This window comes from Stegodyphus dumicola, chromosome 3, assembly GCF_044657685.1.
Source record: "Stegodyphus dumicola isolate Sdum_Otavi_A_Nest chromosome 3, ASM4465768v1".
Classification (NCBI taxonomy): domain Eukaryota; kingdom Metazoa; phylum Arthropoda; class Arachnida; order Araneae; family Eresidae; genus Stegodyphus; species Stegodyphus dumicola.
In genome coordinates this window covers 247,029,379-247,046,262 of record NC_140770.1, presented here as the reverse complement: position 1 = coordinate 247,046,262, position 16,884 = coordinate 247,029,379, and the positions used below count along the sequence as shown (strand labels likewise).

The 16,884-nt window shown below is 31.1% G+C and overlaps 1 protein-coding gene across 2 annotated transcripts in view; it reads right to left on the bottom strand.

Moving 5' to 3' along the window:
- Positions 1-5,056: 5,056 nt before the first annotated feature.
- Positions 5,057-16,884, bottom strand: part of LOC118191151 (leukocyte receptor cluster member 8 homolog) — an 84,040-nt gene continuing 72,212 nt past the window's right edge. The window contains exons 17-18 of one of the 2 annotated variants that reach the window (XM_085814020.1): positions 7,819-8,026; positions 5,057-7,259 (exon numbers count right to left, since the gene is read on the bottom strand). In XM_085814020.1, coding sequence (XP_085670146.1) covers positions 7,103-7,259; positions 7,819-8,026 — 365 coding nt within the window. In that variant the 3' untranslated portion in view covers positions 5,057-7,102. The remainder of the gene's footprint in view (positions 7,260-7,818; positions 8,027-16,884) is intronic. The other variant, XM_085814021.1, reaches the window with a different exon arrangement.

Below are 16,884 nucleotides of genomic sequence, written 5' to 3'. Positions count from 1 at the left end.
ATGTACGTTTGTTTCGGGGCGCCATGGGCGAACAATTTGTGTTCATGGATGACAACGCCCGTCCTCACCGTGCAAACATCGTAAGCGAATGCCTTCAATCTTAGGATATCACCCGTATGGACTGGCCAGCATTCTCACCGGACGTGAATCCAGTAGAGCACGTGTGGGATATGCTTGGACGACGAGTTGCAGCCCGTCAACCTCCTCCTACATGTCTACCGGAACTTCCTAGAGCATTGCTTTTTGAGTAGTGTAATATACCCCAAGATCAGATCGATAATTTGATACTCAGCATGCCTAGGCGTTGTACGGACTGTATTGCATCGTCTGGGAGACCTACAATGTATTAACAATCATACGAACCATGTAATATTGGTTTTTTTGTAAATAGGTTTTTTTTTTTTTTTTTTTTTTTTTTTGTAGTTTGCTCCAGGGAGAAAAAATCGCTAATTTTTTTAATAATATCAAACATATAGCATCTTGTTTTGCTCTATACCTTTTGTTTAATAAATAAGCTTTACAAATAAATCAAATTTGTTTTGCTTCTAACTCTTCCTTTGCCTGATTTTGCATTATCCTTAATTTATGGACATGAGTGTATATAAAGGTTTCTAGTGCCGAGTGCGATAGAGTATTTTCCACAATGAACTTAATTTGCAAGCCGCAACGTGCTTTATGTTAAAACTCTTTCTACACTGCTGGGCCAGAGCTTAAATTGCTCCGGTACTTCTTAGTTTTGGGGATAAATCACAATTCTAGCTGGAGAGCACCGGAGCCCTAAATAAGAAGGCTCTGGCGCTTCTTTTATGTAACTGAACAGCACTTTCAGTAGAAGTTCATCTTGAAAATTTTATTTTGTGCAATAAAATTATATTACAAATTGCTTATTAAATTTTCTCTTTAAATTGTATTTAATTTTAATTACTTTAATCATTTAACTATTTTAACAACAAAAATTAATTTAATAATCATTTATTAAATAATAATCAACAAATATTAATTATTAATATTAATTAAATAACAATTAGATAATAATTAACTATTTAATTATCAATTTGATAGTCATTTTATTTACTTTTGTGAGTCTTTGATGACGGTCTTCCATAGGGCTCCAGGAATTCTAATTTTAGAAATTAAGCCCTGCTGCTGGCCATTACAATTGCAACACCAGGAAAGAATGATCTGACGAACGTCAAAATCGCATGAAAGGAAGAAGAGGTTGGGATATGTGAATGATTAGTATTTCAGCCTATTTAGACGAGGAGTGAAAAATGACATCTGATGATCCGTATAAAAAGTTCTCTAGTGGATTTCTCATTCGAAAACCACTTTGTGAGGTCGAAGTTTGCTCAGAATATATTTTTATGTCTTGAATGATAAAAAGAAATGCTTACCAACAAGTGTCGCAATGCGATAGAGGCAGGATCGTGGCCTATCGAGAGTATGGATTATCTTTCCGTGACATCGCTCGTAGCACTGGTCAACATCCAACCACTGTCATGTAAATATGGAATCAATGGATTGCTAGCGGTCATATTGAACAGCATGCAGGATCTCAATGCCCTCCTATAACTAATGCCCGAGAGGACAGACATATTGTGAGGTCATTGCAAAACCGTAAAACCACATTACGAACTATTAGTCAAAAAATGGGCATGCTTGCAGAATGCTTGGTAACCGCTCATACAGTGCATCGATATTTGCAGCCCCGTGGACTATCAACACGACGATCATTATTTCGGCTTCCCTTGGCAATACAGCATACTATGACGACAACTCTGGTGTGCCAAATGACAAAACTGGATACAGAAGTGGCACAATGTCGTCTTTTCAAACGACTGTCGGTTCTTTGTGCAGTATTCTGATGTCCATATATGTGTCTGCCCCTCCCCGGGGGGCGGACACAGTGTGCTCTGTGCAGCACAGGCTAGGACCCATTCCTAGGCAGTCTCGGCCACAGGGGTGTAAAATTTATGAACTTGGCGGTTTCTGAAGATCCGTGGGGTGGGGCTCATCTCCACCTTTCACGGGTCATTTAACTTAAGTCCCCGGTAACTTGGGTATCAGTAGCTGAATAGCTCCTGGGCCATCGAGCGTCCAGTCTCTGCTTTGGTATTCTGCGTGAAGCTTGAAGGAAGGGGCTGTCCGCATAGTACTGGCAGGTAGCATTAATCAACGGCCAGTCAAAGCTCCAAGTGATCATGCCCACGCCACCGTAGTCTCTATCCACTGGGACCTTTCGCGGTGGGCTAAGAGGGAGCCTAAAATTGTTGATGCCTCCGGGGATGTGCGACCCTGGAGCTCAGCAGAAGTGTACGACTATCTTCGGGTGGCTTTTGATTGACATTTTGTATCAGTCCCCAAAATGTGATTTATTTCATGGGTTGGGTACAAATATTAGTCAGTATATAAATCTGAAGGCTCCGAGGAGACCACACGTCGCCTGCTTGCATTTGATATCGACATAGGGGCCCTGTACCTATATAGGGGCACTACACGCGCATCTCTAATTCGGATTGACAGTAATTTGAACGCAAATCAGTACATTTCTGACATCTTACGTCCAGTGGTTGTGCCCTATCTTCGAGGCCTGCCAAACGCCATCTTCCAACAAGATAATGCAAGATCACATGTTGCACATTGTGTTCTGACCTTCTTCAATACACTGGGTATTTAATTGCTACCCTGGCCTGCATGGTCTGCAGATCTGTCACCCATTGCAAACATCTGGTCATGGGTTGCTGAAAGAGTTGCCCGCCATGCTTCTCCGGTTGATGAAGTGTGGCATAGACTTTAAGCAGCATGGAATGAGTAGCCCGCCTATTAGGTGCCTCTATAATAAAGAGACCACCACATCTGGCCTTAGTACAGATTAATGGACTTTGTTACAAAACTGTAATTGTTCACAATTTGTCATTGGGGGGAGGACATTAAGAACTAAGTCAAAAATCATAAAACTGAAGTCTACAAAATGTAAACTCCAAATTGAACAAGATACATTTTTGCTAATCGTGGTGAGAAGATATATGCATTTTCGTGCATGTTACATGATCTCAATATTGAATTATATGAAAATTCAAGCTTCACACAATTTCTTTTCCGGTAATTTAAAACCCACTTTAGACACGTTTAGGTTAAATATATTACTTTAAATGTCATCAAAATATAATTTCTTAAAGAAATTTCAAGAGAATTTTGTGCAAAAATAAGATAATAAACTACTTAAGTATTATTTTATCTTTTAGGAACAGATCTTAAAAAAAAGCTTAATTTTTTGGATGGTTTGGTTTATGCGATTACGCAAAGCCTTGCGGGCTACCTAAGGAAAGCGACGCCTTCGTGGAAGGCTTCCTAAGGAAAACTGCCTCGTATAGACATTACACCTGTCTGATTAGCGTGGTGTGCTGAGTGCGACCACGTGCAAACTTAATCTAATTGCATCAGCATTTTTCAATGTTTATTTGCGGTTGGTATTACTTTAGAAAAGCCTAGATGCTTTTATTATTCTATTATTTAGAATTATTTTATGATTTCAGGAATTATTTTTTCGCGTCATCTTGCCAAAATATTTGATTGCAGGTAGATGTAATACAGTCAAAAGTTGTTAATCCGGACTCGTCGGGACTTCGGCAATTCCTGATTATCGATTTTTCCGGTTTATAGATCATCAGTTTAAATCTGGTAAGATGGCATGCAGAAATTATAAAATTAAAAATATGAAACCATAATTTATCAAATAAAGAACAATTATGATCTAAAGGGTATCAAAATTTACAAAAAAAAAAAAAAAAAATCTTAATATTTATTTGTTTACTTTATTAAACATTTCTTTCAATGTAAGTTGAGTTGCTTCGTTTTATGTGATAATACTTTCTCTTTAATTCTATTAAACAGACATAATTTCTTGTTTAGTTACAAAGTTCCGCTGTTCAAGTCCTATAATTGCTGTGTCGAGAATACTGACTAATTTGTCAATCGAAATTTTTTCGTTTTCAATAACCTCTGTGTCACTTTCTTCACTATCGGAAGCAAATTATAATGACAAGGAGTTTAATTTAAATCATATCAAAGACGGAGTACATCGAGATGAAATATTACATTTAGTAAGGAATTATAAGCCAAATAAAATAAAAACATCTGCCCTGAAGATAAGGATAGTGCTGACAGATTAACTTCCAATTCATTGCACGCCACGTCGTTTCCCTCCCCCCGTAGAGCAGCGTGATATTGATAAACATATTTCGGAATGATTAGATAATCAAAGGATATGCCTTTATCCATTTTTTGCAGCAATTCCACTTTCTGTTTAATGGACTTCGAAACATACTTTCGCTTTGTAGATCCTTTACATATTAGTAAACATATATCGGAAATTCTATTTGACAAAATCGAAAGTTCAAGCTTACTTTTATAAAATTGCTCTAAAAGTTTGCAAAAAATAATAAGCCGGATCCAACGCGAAGATTAAGGAACAATGCAATCTGCAACATTAACTGAATTAGAGAATTTTAACTTAGCTTATACCGTCTGTTATACATTAAACGTGCATTTGTAAACGTATTATGCGCATGCGCACACGCATATTCGCAGCCGTAAAGGTCTTACGCACACACGTAAACGCCTATGCGGATGTGTCAACGCGCCGTATGCGCAGAAAGTTTGTAGCTTTGAGGTCCGGATTATGGGTGTCCGAATTAACGACTTTTGACTGTATATGAAACACTTTTACAATACAAGAAATGTTATCAACAGAATAAAAAAACTACTTCTTAATTTGTGAGATAGCTGTAATTCCCTTTCTTTAAAAACAACATCATTAGGAGCAATATGATGAGAAGTGGCACAGTATGCAAAAGGTTTGAGAACTACAGGTGTAATTTTTTTTACAATTAATTGTTTGCTTAAAATCCCAGAAACATAATTTCAAACTTAAAAAAAGGGGGGGAGAGATAAATAGGATATAAGTAATTGAAATGAATCTTATTTTATTACTAAGTGGAAATTTAGAATTGTAACCTATGAAGTAACTAGTACAAAGAAAAAGGGACACACAATATTAAACAATAATCTTTTTATATAACTATGTACATTTTTACAAAACAATGAAAGCTCATTCATAGATAAATATTTCACCTTTTTTAAAATGCTGTATACACACAATAAAAAGTAATTTAATAATTAAATAATGGGTTAAAATCTTTTAACTTTTACAGTACATTATTGAAAATAAATTTTTTTACATAAAGGAGAAAGTTTTTTTTTTTTTTTTTTTTTAAAGTAATTAAACATGAAGATGTGCTCTCAAGTCAGCTTTGAACGATGAATACTGAATTTAATAAAGCAATTTTTAAATATATTTAATTAAGTTTATGTAAAAAGCTTGAAGTTCTTTAAATTATGGTTCAGAACAGATTATGCTTCTAATGTTAACAAATAACGTATATTGCTATATTAAGAATACTTTAGGTAATTAAGATAAATTTAAATTAAGTATGATGAAATGGAAATCCAGTTAATAAATTATAACAATAAAATACCAATTAGGAAATTAAAGCAGTAATTGAACACTTTCTTAGAGAAAAAAAAATATGGACATGTAGGAATATGCTGCATTTTCAAAAACAGCCGGCTGCTTTTGGTCTTCTCAGCAAATTCCTCTAATGGCTCCACTTAAATTGAGATGAAACATTTGAAGATGTGATCTCAACGATGTTTGTTAGAGGCAGTTCTTCTTACCTTCTTCCAAACAAATGCTTTGCAAAGAAGACAAACCAGATTGTTGATGTTTACCTAGTGTAAAAAATAAAAAGGGAAAAATAAATTAAAGGGAAGGCCCCGAAGATCTCTCCTCAGCTAAATCCTCGGGATTTTCCTTGGCATGCTCCCTCTCGCCCTTCAAATAACAACATCCCTGCCATGCTGCCAGGTGTTTTAATTATGGCAGGAAAACTAAGCGGTTGAGAATGCAGCAGATTTCCTTTCCATCATTCCCATTTAATAAAGTTCATAATTTTAAGAAGTCACAAGAAAGTTCGCTGCAATATATAAATAATGAACCAAAAGGAGCTACAATAAACTTCATCCTATAATGAAAGAAAGGAAAACTTAATGATCAAAATCATGAAAATAATCTTAGTATTCCACTGATATCAACTTCTTTAAAATTTGTATATTATAAATGCTACCAAGCCATCCAAATAAATTGTAATTTCAGAATAAAAGTTCACTTAAAATATATATATGCCTAAGATGTCGTCATTTTTCATTTTGATGTAAACATTTTCGAGTTTCATCTTCAAGAGTCCTTTGTACCGTTCTTCATCCATTGAAACGTATATTTTGCTCTTCAAAACAAAATGTTGATAAATCAAATACTAGTGGTAAAATGAAAGTTCATTTAACACATATATATCATGTAGATACTTCTTACATCTTGCAATAAAAATATTTCAGGATTTAAATACTACACCGCTGAATCCATAATGAATAAGTAATTATCACTCACTAAACAGAATATATAAGTCCTATTACACTCTTCTTAAACCTTTTACTATACTTCTTTGCTTCCAGGGAATTTCAGGCACATCATAATGGAAGAACACTAATATAGCAGAGTGGATTCTTCAGCAAAGAAACATTTATTTTCAGTTCTATAACAATACAAGACTCATGAAATATTACAAAAGCAAAATTTTCTTAAATTCCTCAGACATCTAAAATTGGGCTTCTTCAGCTTGATATCTTTCTTCAAAATTCATAAATGCATGTATTTAATCCATTCTTCCAAAAAGGCATTTTCATCTCACCTTCTTTTGTACTATGGCATTTTGTGATAAAAGACTTTTTTTTTAAATCCGAAATTTCTTCCAGCATCTTTAAACAACATATATATAAATTTCTTTAATTTTTATTATTTGCTCAGATATATAACAAAACCTTTACATTTTCCTTTACAGCAAAATATTAATTTCCATAAAATTTCTACAACTTTGCTGACATTGCAAATGGGGAATTTGAAAAGTTATCTGCTACCTCAACCCTATCACCTGGCATGACACAGCAGGGATGATGTAGCTGGCACCTCATGACTGAGAAGGAACTTTTAGAAGTTTGCCAGAGGAACCATAGATTCTTTGCAGTTGATGATACCAGAGTCCACAAAAATTAGGTTGGCCTTTGTTAAAAATGCCATACACTCCTCTGTTGAAGGAAATGCTAAAGCACTTTGAATATGAGATACAGGTAAGTTTGGACGAAATCTATGAAAAACAGGACAATAATGGTTAAGAAACAAGAAAAACACTTCTGAAAATCACCACACAGGAATTTTGAAAAAGAATGAACAAATAGTTTTTTTAAATAAATAATTTTCTATTTTAATTAAAGATAAATGTACATCCCCTAAATTAACACAAAAAGAATACAACAAAACAAATTTGTAAATTATGATTAAAATGATATAAAGAAATATGAATTAATGAATTTGTTCTCTGGAATTTGATAAAATTAGTAATCAAAGATATATATTTAAAAATAATACATATAACTTCCAATTCTTTACACAATTTGCTGAAATCTGTAACGGAAACTAAAACATTACGCATTTAAAACAACAATTGCTCAATAATTCACACGTATAAAAATACGTTAAACTTAATTACTTAAATCTTCAAATAATAAAACGTGCAAATATCAGGGAAAAGTATAAAATTATTAAAAGTAATAACCCACAATGTAAAAAATATACTTAATACCGATAAAAATACTACTTACCTTGAAAATAATTTTATATATTAAAAGTATTAAAAAAATACGTACGATTTGATTATGGCTTTAAGAGCTGCTTTTCGTATCCTTTCAATAAACCAGTCAATAATAAAAGCTGACATCTTAGGAGCAGATATATAAAGCTTAAAAAATCTATGATAATTATTACTAGACCATGTTTTAGCAATTTTAATTGCATGAGATACCACCTCATCAGATTTATCATCTGGCTGAAGCTCAGCAAGTATGTTTTTCATTTCTGTAAGAGAGAAAGAACTTTTTAATTGAAAAAATAATAACAGCAAACCTAATATCAATTAACACAGTAATAAAAATAACCTAAATATAATACCTCAATTAACAATACAAACTTAGCATCTCTTTAAACATAAAAAGAATTACAATACACATTTATTTCATAATCTTACTCTTTATATTAACTATGAACAAAATAAAGACAATGTATACAAGCAAACCTAGATACTGTATTTTTTAAATACCCCTATCTAAATGATCAGCGCCATTTAGCCAATCAAAACTGTTTGCTTTATCTATGATTTCACTTTCAGATAAATTTCAAGACCTCATAAAAGGTTTCAGGTTATTTCCAATATAACAAAACAACGAGAATATTCGTAAAGGACACTTTGAGGTAAAGTGTCCACTGGCGAGCATTTGCGTTACACATGGGGAAAACTATGAAACCAACCATTCAGCTAGCTTATTTACCTGGCTTCGAAGCCAAACTATGTGAAATTACCAGTATGCATTGGCCTTAACAAATCAATTACTAATAAGGTGACATGAAAGACTAAACTATCCATATTTGGAATGTTTTTTATATTATAACAGTAATTCTCAGAATTTCATGCACTGAATATACAGACTTAACTTTTGCACATTTCAAATCTTTTCAATGATATATTTCCTAGTGAAACGACTACCAGTAACTGTGTAACTACTATAAGCAAAACTGATGCTACATTAAGACACAATAACATGCTAAACAAATACTAATCCAGAAATTAAACAACAAAAATCAGCGTTATATTTTCAAAATTTTCACAGGACTAGTTTTGATGGTTTTACCGAACCACCATCCTCAGCTGCAAAACCGCAAATGAAATCCTGCCAAAATCATTCAAAAAACATCTTCCATTGGAGAACTGGATTTTCTAGAGGCATTTCACATTCAAAAATGTCTTTCTGTTCTAGTTAACGATCCTAATTCCAATCCATCTTTGCCTTTGGCCTTTAAAAAAATTATGTTTTAGTTCTGGTTTCATCAACAGATGGCGCCACTTGTTTATTCTTGTCCAGGCTTTCTTATCTTATCTAATCATTATTTCCTATCTTGTTCATTTGTGGTTTTGCAGCTGAGGATGGTGGTTCAGTAAAACCATCGAAACTAGTTTTGTGAAAATTTTGAAAATATAACTGATTTTTGTTGTTTGATTTCTGAACTGATGCTACATCTCTGTCAATTCAAAAGTTAAGACCCCCTAATGCCAAATAATTAGCTCAATTGTGAATAAAAAGCAAAACTTCTCAATTACATAAAGTTAGGTTAAATTATTTGAATATGGCAAAGTACAGGAAGGCTAACAACCTCAGAGGAGGATTTTGTACGAAAAAGTGGTTCATATTTATAGTACAAACAAGGAAAGCTTTGGAATCCATGCAGCCTGTAAACTGGGGTTTAAATCTGGATTTAGCTACCAGTTAGGTTTGGTTTATTTAATTATGGCAAAGCATGTAAAGGCTACCTGCCGAAGGAGAGGGATGCCTTTGTGGGAGACTTCCTAAGGAAAACTAGCTCATATACAAGCCATGAAAATGCCCAGGCCAAAACTACAAGTGTTCAGCAACTTTACCACTCAGCTGCTGGCCACAACTGGACTACAGGCACGAAAAATTTCTTGGTGGAATATTTGTGGCCATATGTATATTTCCCATGAAATATCCAGAGCTACAATATACAAAACTCCTCTAGAGGGCATCCAGGAGTTAAATTTTTTGCACCATTAGAAGTTTATTCTAAATCTCTAATATTAGTTTTTCCAAAAATGATCAATTTTCTTTTACAGTTATGCAATATTTTAAATAGTTATTTAAATCAAATAATTTAATTATTATTTATTAAATAATTTAATTATTATAAAATAATTTAATTATTATTTTTACAGTTATGCAATATTTTAAATAGTTATTTATAGTTTTACAGTTATGCAATATTTTAAAAATTTAACACAGGAAAATCCCCTTTCCCAGATTATATAATTTTGTTCTTTTCTAATTTAGACATTGATAGATTAATATCACTTCATTTAAAAGGCTTACAACCTGCTTTTTCATTATTGTGCTAAAATATACATTAAAATTATACAAGACCTAAAAATATAAAAATACTTTCAATGGTATTTCTGTATATGATAATATCAATAGCAAAATTCTGAGTAAAGGAAGATGCTAAACTGAGCATACAGAAGTCTAGTTTCTTTGCTGTAACCTTTTTGTCTGCACATGAATGACCCTCCCTTTTTTAATGTTTCAACATTTTTTGTCAATAACATATGGATAAGTTTGTGATGTTTTAGTTTCTAATTAACCCTACTAGACAGACAATTTTTTTTTTTCCCCCCTGAGTGAGTATGGTGCAGCAGGAGTAGTACCCGAACTTCACATTTCATCAGATGAAGATATAGCACTCAATGCATGTATAAGATTTTCAGCAATATCTGACTAAAATCTAAGATTTCAATGAATTAGTAATATTTTCTGAAAAGGCAATCTATCTAACAGTTGAAAAAATAAAACACTGAAGTTAAAAAAAAAAAAAAAAAAAAAAAAAAAAAAACTTGTTAGGCAACTTGAGAATTTTAAGAATGAATGAATAGTAAACCAGATACATCTACAGACTACTAATGCAAACTTAATAAAGCATTCAGGTTTTTTCTTTGCCACAGTTGTTTATTCACTTTCTGTGTTTATTATTTCTGCTGTGTTATCAGTAATACTACCAGACTCCTATATTGCCAGTATGGTGATAAAGGGTGGAATACCTAACTTTCATCAACTTTATATCTTTTTGGTAGTGATCCATTATTTATTTTTTTATTACTGCACTAGCAGCTTCGCTGCCAGCCTTCGTCTGGCTTTTAAATGTACCGGAAAAATGGCTGAAGGGAACACACCAAACGTTAAATTTAAAAACTGCATAGAATTTTACTCTGCAGAACAACTTCATAAAAAAGTTATTACATATAACAAAATTACAATGAAATAAGCAATATCCCTTAATACAAATATTAATTATCGTAATAAATTAACCAACTTCCCTTTGCAAAATTTTAAGAACTCAAACGGTATAAAGGAGGTTAAGAACTTTGTTTCCTAAAAAAATCACTCAAAACTTTTGAATATCTTAAAAACAGTGAAATAGCAATAAATAACATAAAAGAATTTAAAAAAAAAAAAAAAAAATTCTGAAAAGCAAAGTATAATTAATGATATTTTATCTTATATTTTCAAGAGAAAAAAATTACGGGCTACTTTGGTAGACGGTTGCACGGATTTTTGGCGATTTACATTGGTGCAGTTTTCATAGTCATCAGCCATCTTGAAAAATGCTCTTTCTACGTATTTTATGCATATAGTAAAGTATAATAGTGCTCGTAAGCTAATACACCCACAGCTATGAAATTTGGTACATAGGTGCAACTAGACAAGAGCCAATGCACCTCGAAGCGATTTTTTCGAAATTCGAATAAGAATTTTTTTTTATTTTATGTTTTGTGACGAAATCGCGTAATTTTGAGACATAATGGGCTACAGGAAAGCGAGATTTTACTCTACGCACTCCATTTTCACATCATCATGAAATGTAGGCACTTAGCTATTTTATGAACTTAAAAAAAATTTCGTGTTTCAATAAATCTATTAAATACAAATTTATTTAACAAAGTGAGCTTAACACCTTTTCAACGGGATTTTTTCTAAAAACATTTATGTTTAAAAATGTACAGTTTATTTTTATTTGATTTTTGGACACGCTAAACTTTCATCCTTGCGACTGCTTATACAGAAAGAATTTTGGAAAAATGATAATATTTTGCATTTAAAAAATATTTTTTAAATGAAGCTTCCGAGTACACTTCTCACATCTTACATCTTTACAAATGTGATTTTGGAAACAATTTTCCTTTCTTATTGTTGTTGATAGATTTTTGATGAAATCACATCATTTTTAAATTTCATTCTTTTAGAAATATGGGTTTGGCAACAATTTTTCATCGTATTTCTTATGTCACTGTTTTTAATAGATTGGCATATTTTATTGCCATTTTTTTATATATATAATACATTTTTATTGATTTTTTTATAAACTTGTTCTGCAGAGTAAAATTCTGCGCGGATTTATTTGTTTTTTGAGTTTCTTTCATGTTATTTTTTACTTATTTCACTGCTTGTAAGATATTGAAAAGTTTCGCATGATTTTTTTTCTTCAACGGAAAGTTGGTTAATTTTTTTTATTAGGATAATTAATATTTGTATTAAGGAATATAGCTTATTTCATTGTAGTTTTTGGTGCTACTTTGGTAGACGGTTGCACGGATTTTGGCAATTTTTCTTTTGGCGAGTAATACGACTAATGGTAAACCCATTACTGGATAAGTTATTTATGGTAACCGATACTTTGTGTTCATTTTATTTAAAAAATAATGCGTTTTATTATGCATAAATTCCGTGTTTTAAATATCATTTATCGCTTCTAAATATTAAAAATCAAATTAATTTTGCATTTTTATTTGAAATAAAAATTTTGTTTTTATAATATTTTATATAATTTTATGTTCTGGATGATGTAATCAATGACATCCCCTTACTTAAAACGTAATTGGTTTTATTAATATCTATAAATTTAATCTGTTTTAAACATTATTTATAGTTGTTAAATATTAAAATACAATTTAATTTTGCATTTTTTTTAAAATGATTTTATTATGAATGATTATTTAAATAATTTTAATTCTATGCGTAATGTAATCAGCTAGCTCCCTTATTGGTTACTGAATATTTGTGCATTACCACGCCATTTTAAAATTTTATTATTCATCTTTTTGAATTCCTCAGATTTCAAATGGAATGGATATGTCCGTTTCAAAGATGAATGTTGTTATAGGTAATTACCAAGAATTATTGGTATCTGAATAAAAAAATTGCCCTCTGAGACCTTATTTTGGCCAACCTGGCTTTCCTAATCAAAGATTTATTTATAAATTGTTAATAGCATCAGAGGAACCTCGCTAATTGCTTCTCCAATAAAGTGCGAGAGATGTGGATCACAGATGAAGATTTTTTTTTTTTTTTCCTGGTACTTATCAATATATGACAGGTAAAATACAGTAAGACCCCGCTTAATGCGGGGGATACGTTCCATCAAAGTAGAGTGTAATGCGAAACAGCGCTAAACGAGGCTATCTTTACATGTAAATATTGGGGTTAGGGGAAGATGGCTAGGAAATTGGTTAGGTATTAAATTTAAAAAGTGTGTTTTTTTAATAAAAATAAAACCAAACATTTATTTCTTAAAGCCCAAATTAATATCACATTATTATTTCTTGCAAAAATAAAAACAAAATATAAATAACAAAACGAATATTCTTTAAAAAAAAAAAAAAAAAAATTCTCAGTCAGTCATATTTAGTTAGCCTTCCGCGTTTTCAGCGTTCTGCCTTTTTGTGACAAAAGCATCTAATGTTGTTTGCCTTTTTCTTTTGCGTTGTTCTCTTAAAAGTTCTTCATAAACAGATAGAGCAAGCATCTCTAACACCACGCCTTACTTTTGAGCTCCTGTCTAAATTCGGATCATTTTCAATGAATTGATCCATTATTTCAGTTATGGTAGACAAACTCCTTTTTACAAACGCCATCTTAAGTTCTTTTTGCTCTTCTTCTGAATCACTGCTGTCAACATTTTTGTTTTCTTCTTGTTCAGTTAATTCCTTGAACTCATCATTAGAAAGACTAGCCACTGCTTCTTGAATTATTTCTTCGACATCTTCCACATTTACCCCTTCAAAATATGTCTGTACAATACCGCACCAAACAAGAAATACAAGTACACTCTTTCGGATATGTATTTGAAACCTATCGCTGCATAATATTTCGGGGAATCCCCGTATGCTGCAAGCGATTTCGTGGAATTCCCGGGTTGAAATAAAAGAGCGCTAAACCGAAACAGCGCTAAACGAAACAGCGTTAAGCGGGGTCTTACTGTACTTTAAAAAATGTAAGTTCATAATTTTCTTTTTCTTTATAATTGTATAATTCAACTTTTATTAAAAAATTAATACAATGTTTTCAAAAATTCCTGAGATATTTATTGCCACATATGTTTAACTGTTAAATAATTAGATCCTATAAAACTTATTTTAAAGTATTTAAGTAATATTTTAATTATTTTAAACGTTGGTATGATGTTTTTTATTTGATATTCAATTTAAGCAATATTTTAATCCAATTAAATGTTGGCGCAATGTTTTTATAGCGGTGTTTTTATTCTATTATATGAAAGTAATAATTTAATCTTACTTTAGCATTTTATACTCTTAGTAAATGTATTTATTTACATTTGACAGCCATCTTAAAAAACAACGTTTTCAACAAAAAATTAATTCCTTCTTTTTAAGGATATTTATTTTTTTAAAGTTTCTAATACTTTACTATATGCATAAAATACGTAAAAACAGCATTTTTCAATATGGCTCATGACTATAAAAACCGTGCCAACAATTGCGCCAATGTAAATCGCCAAAAATCCATGCAACTGTCTATCAAAGTAGCCCCTAATTTTTTTCTCTTGAAAATTTAAGATAAAATATCATTAATTATACTTTGCTTTTCAGAATTTTTTGTTTTTTTGTATTCTTTTATGTTATTTATTGCTCATTTCACTGTTTTTAAGATATTCAAAAGTTTGAGTGATTTTTTTTACGAAACAAAGTTCTTAACCTCCTTTATACCATTTGACTTGTTAAGATTTTGTAAAGGAAAGTTGGTTAATTTATTTATTAGGATAATTAATATTTGTACTAAGGGATATTGCTTATTTCATTGTAATTTCGTTATACGTAATAACTTTTTTTATAAAGTTGTTCTGCAGAGTAAAATTCTAAGCAGTTTTTAAATTTAACGTTTGGTGTTCCCTTCAGCCATTTTTCCGGTACATTTAAAAGCCAGACGAAGGCTGGCAGCAAAGCTGCTAGTTTTTTAATAAAAGTTGAATTATACAATTATAAAGTAAAAGAAAATTATGTACTTACATTCTTTTAAAGTATTTTACCTGTCGTATATTGATAAATACCAGAAAAGAAAAGAAAAGAAAAAAAGATCATCATCTGTGATCCACATCTCTCGCACTTCATTGGAGAAGCAATTACAGAGGTTTTCTCCAAAAATTTAAAATAAATTTCCTCTGACGCTATTAACAATTTATAAATAAATCTTTGATTAGGAAAGCCAGGTTGGCCAAAATAAGGTCTCAAAGTGCAATTTTTTTATTTCGGTAACAATAATTCTTGGTAATTACCAATAACAACATTCATCTTCGAAACGGACATATCCATTCCATTTGAAATCTTAGGAATTCGATGAAATATAAAATTTTAAAATGTTGCAGTAATGCTCAAATATTCATTAACCAATAAGGGAGCTGATTACATTACGCATAGAATTAAAATTATTTAAATAATCATTCATAATAAAATCATTTTTAAAACAAATGCAAAATTAAATTGTATTTTAATATTTAACAGCCATAATGTTTAAAACATTAGATTAAATTTATAGATATTAATAAAACCAATTACATTTTAAGTAAGGTGATGTCATTGATTACATCATCCACAACATAAAATTATATAAAATATTATAAACAACAAAATTTTTATTTCAAATAAAAATGCAAAATTAAATTGATTTTTAATATTTAGAAGCGATAAATAATATTTAAAACACAGAATTTATGCATAATAAAATGCATTATTTTTTAAATAAAATGAACACAAAGTATCGGTTACCATAAATAACTTATCCAGCAATGGGTTTACCATAAGTCGTATTACTCGCCAAAAGAAAAATTGCCAAAATCCGTGCAACCGTCTACCAAAGTAGCACCAAAAACTACAATGAAATAAGCTATATCCCTTAATACAAATATTAATTATCCTAATAAAAAAAATTAACTAACTTTCCGTTGAAGAAAAAAAATCATGCAAAACTTTTCAATATCTTACAAACAGTGAAATAAGCAAAAAATAACATGAAGGAAACTCAAAAAACAAAAAATTCCGTGCAGAATTTTACTCTGCAGAAGAACTTTATAAAAAAATCAATAAAAATGTATTATATATATAAAAAAATAACAATGAAATATGCCAATCTCTTAAAAACAGTGACATAAGAAATACGATAAAAAATTGTTGCCAAACCCATATTTCTAAAAGAATGAAACTATTAAAAATGATGCAATTTCATCAAAAATCTATCAACAACAATAAGAAAGGAAAAGAAGAAATATCAAAGAAAAATAAACTGCACATTTTTAAAAATAAACTTTTTTAGAAAAAATCCCGTTGAAAAGGTTTTAAGCTCCCTTTGTTAAATAAATTCGTATTTAATAGATTTATTGAAACACGGAAGTTTTTTAAGTTCGCAAAATAGCTAACTGCCTACATTTCATGACGATGTGAAAATGGAGTGCATAGAGTAAAAACTCGCTTTCCTATAGCCCCTTATGTCTCAAAATTACACGATTTCGTCACAAAACATAAAATAAAAAAAATTCAAATTCGAATTTTGAAAAAATTGCTTCGAGGTGCACTGGCTCTTGTCTAGATGCGCCTATGTACCAAATTTCTTAGCCGTGGGTCTATTAGTTTACGCGCAGCGCGAACGAAAGACAAAGACAGGCACACACACAGACAGACAGACTCTTTGTTTTATTATATGTAGAGATAAATCACTCATCTATGGATTTTTCCTGTCACAGTGCAAATAAAATAAACTATAACAGACATTAAGTTCAGTTCTGATTGATATACTTGAGATGTCAAT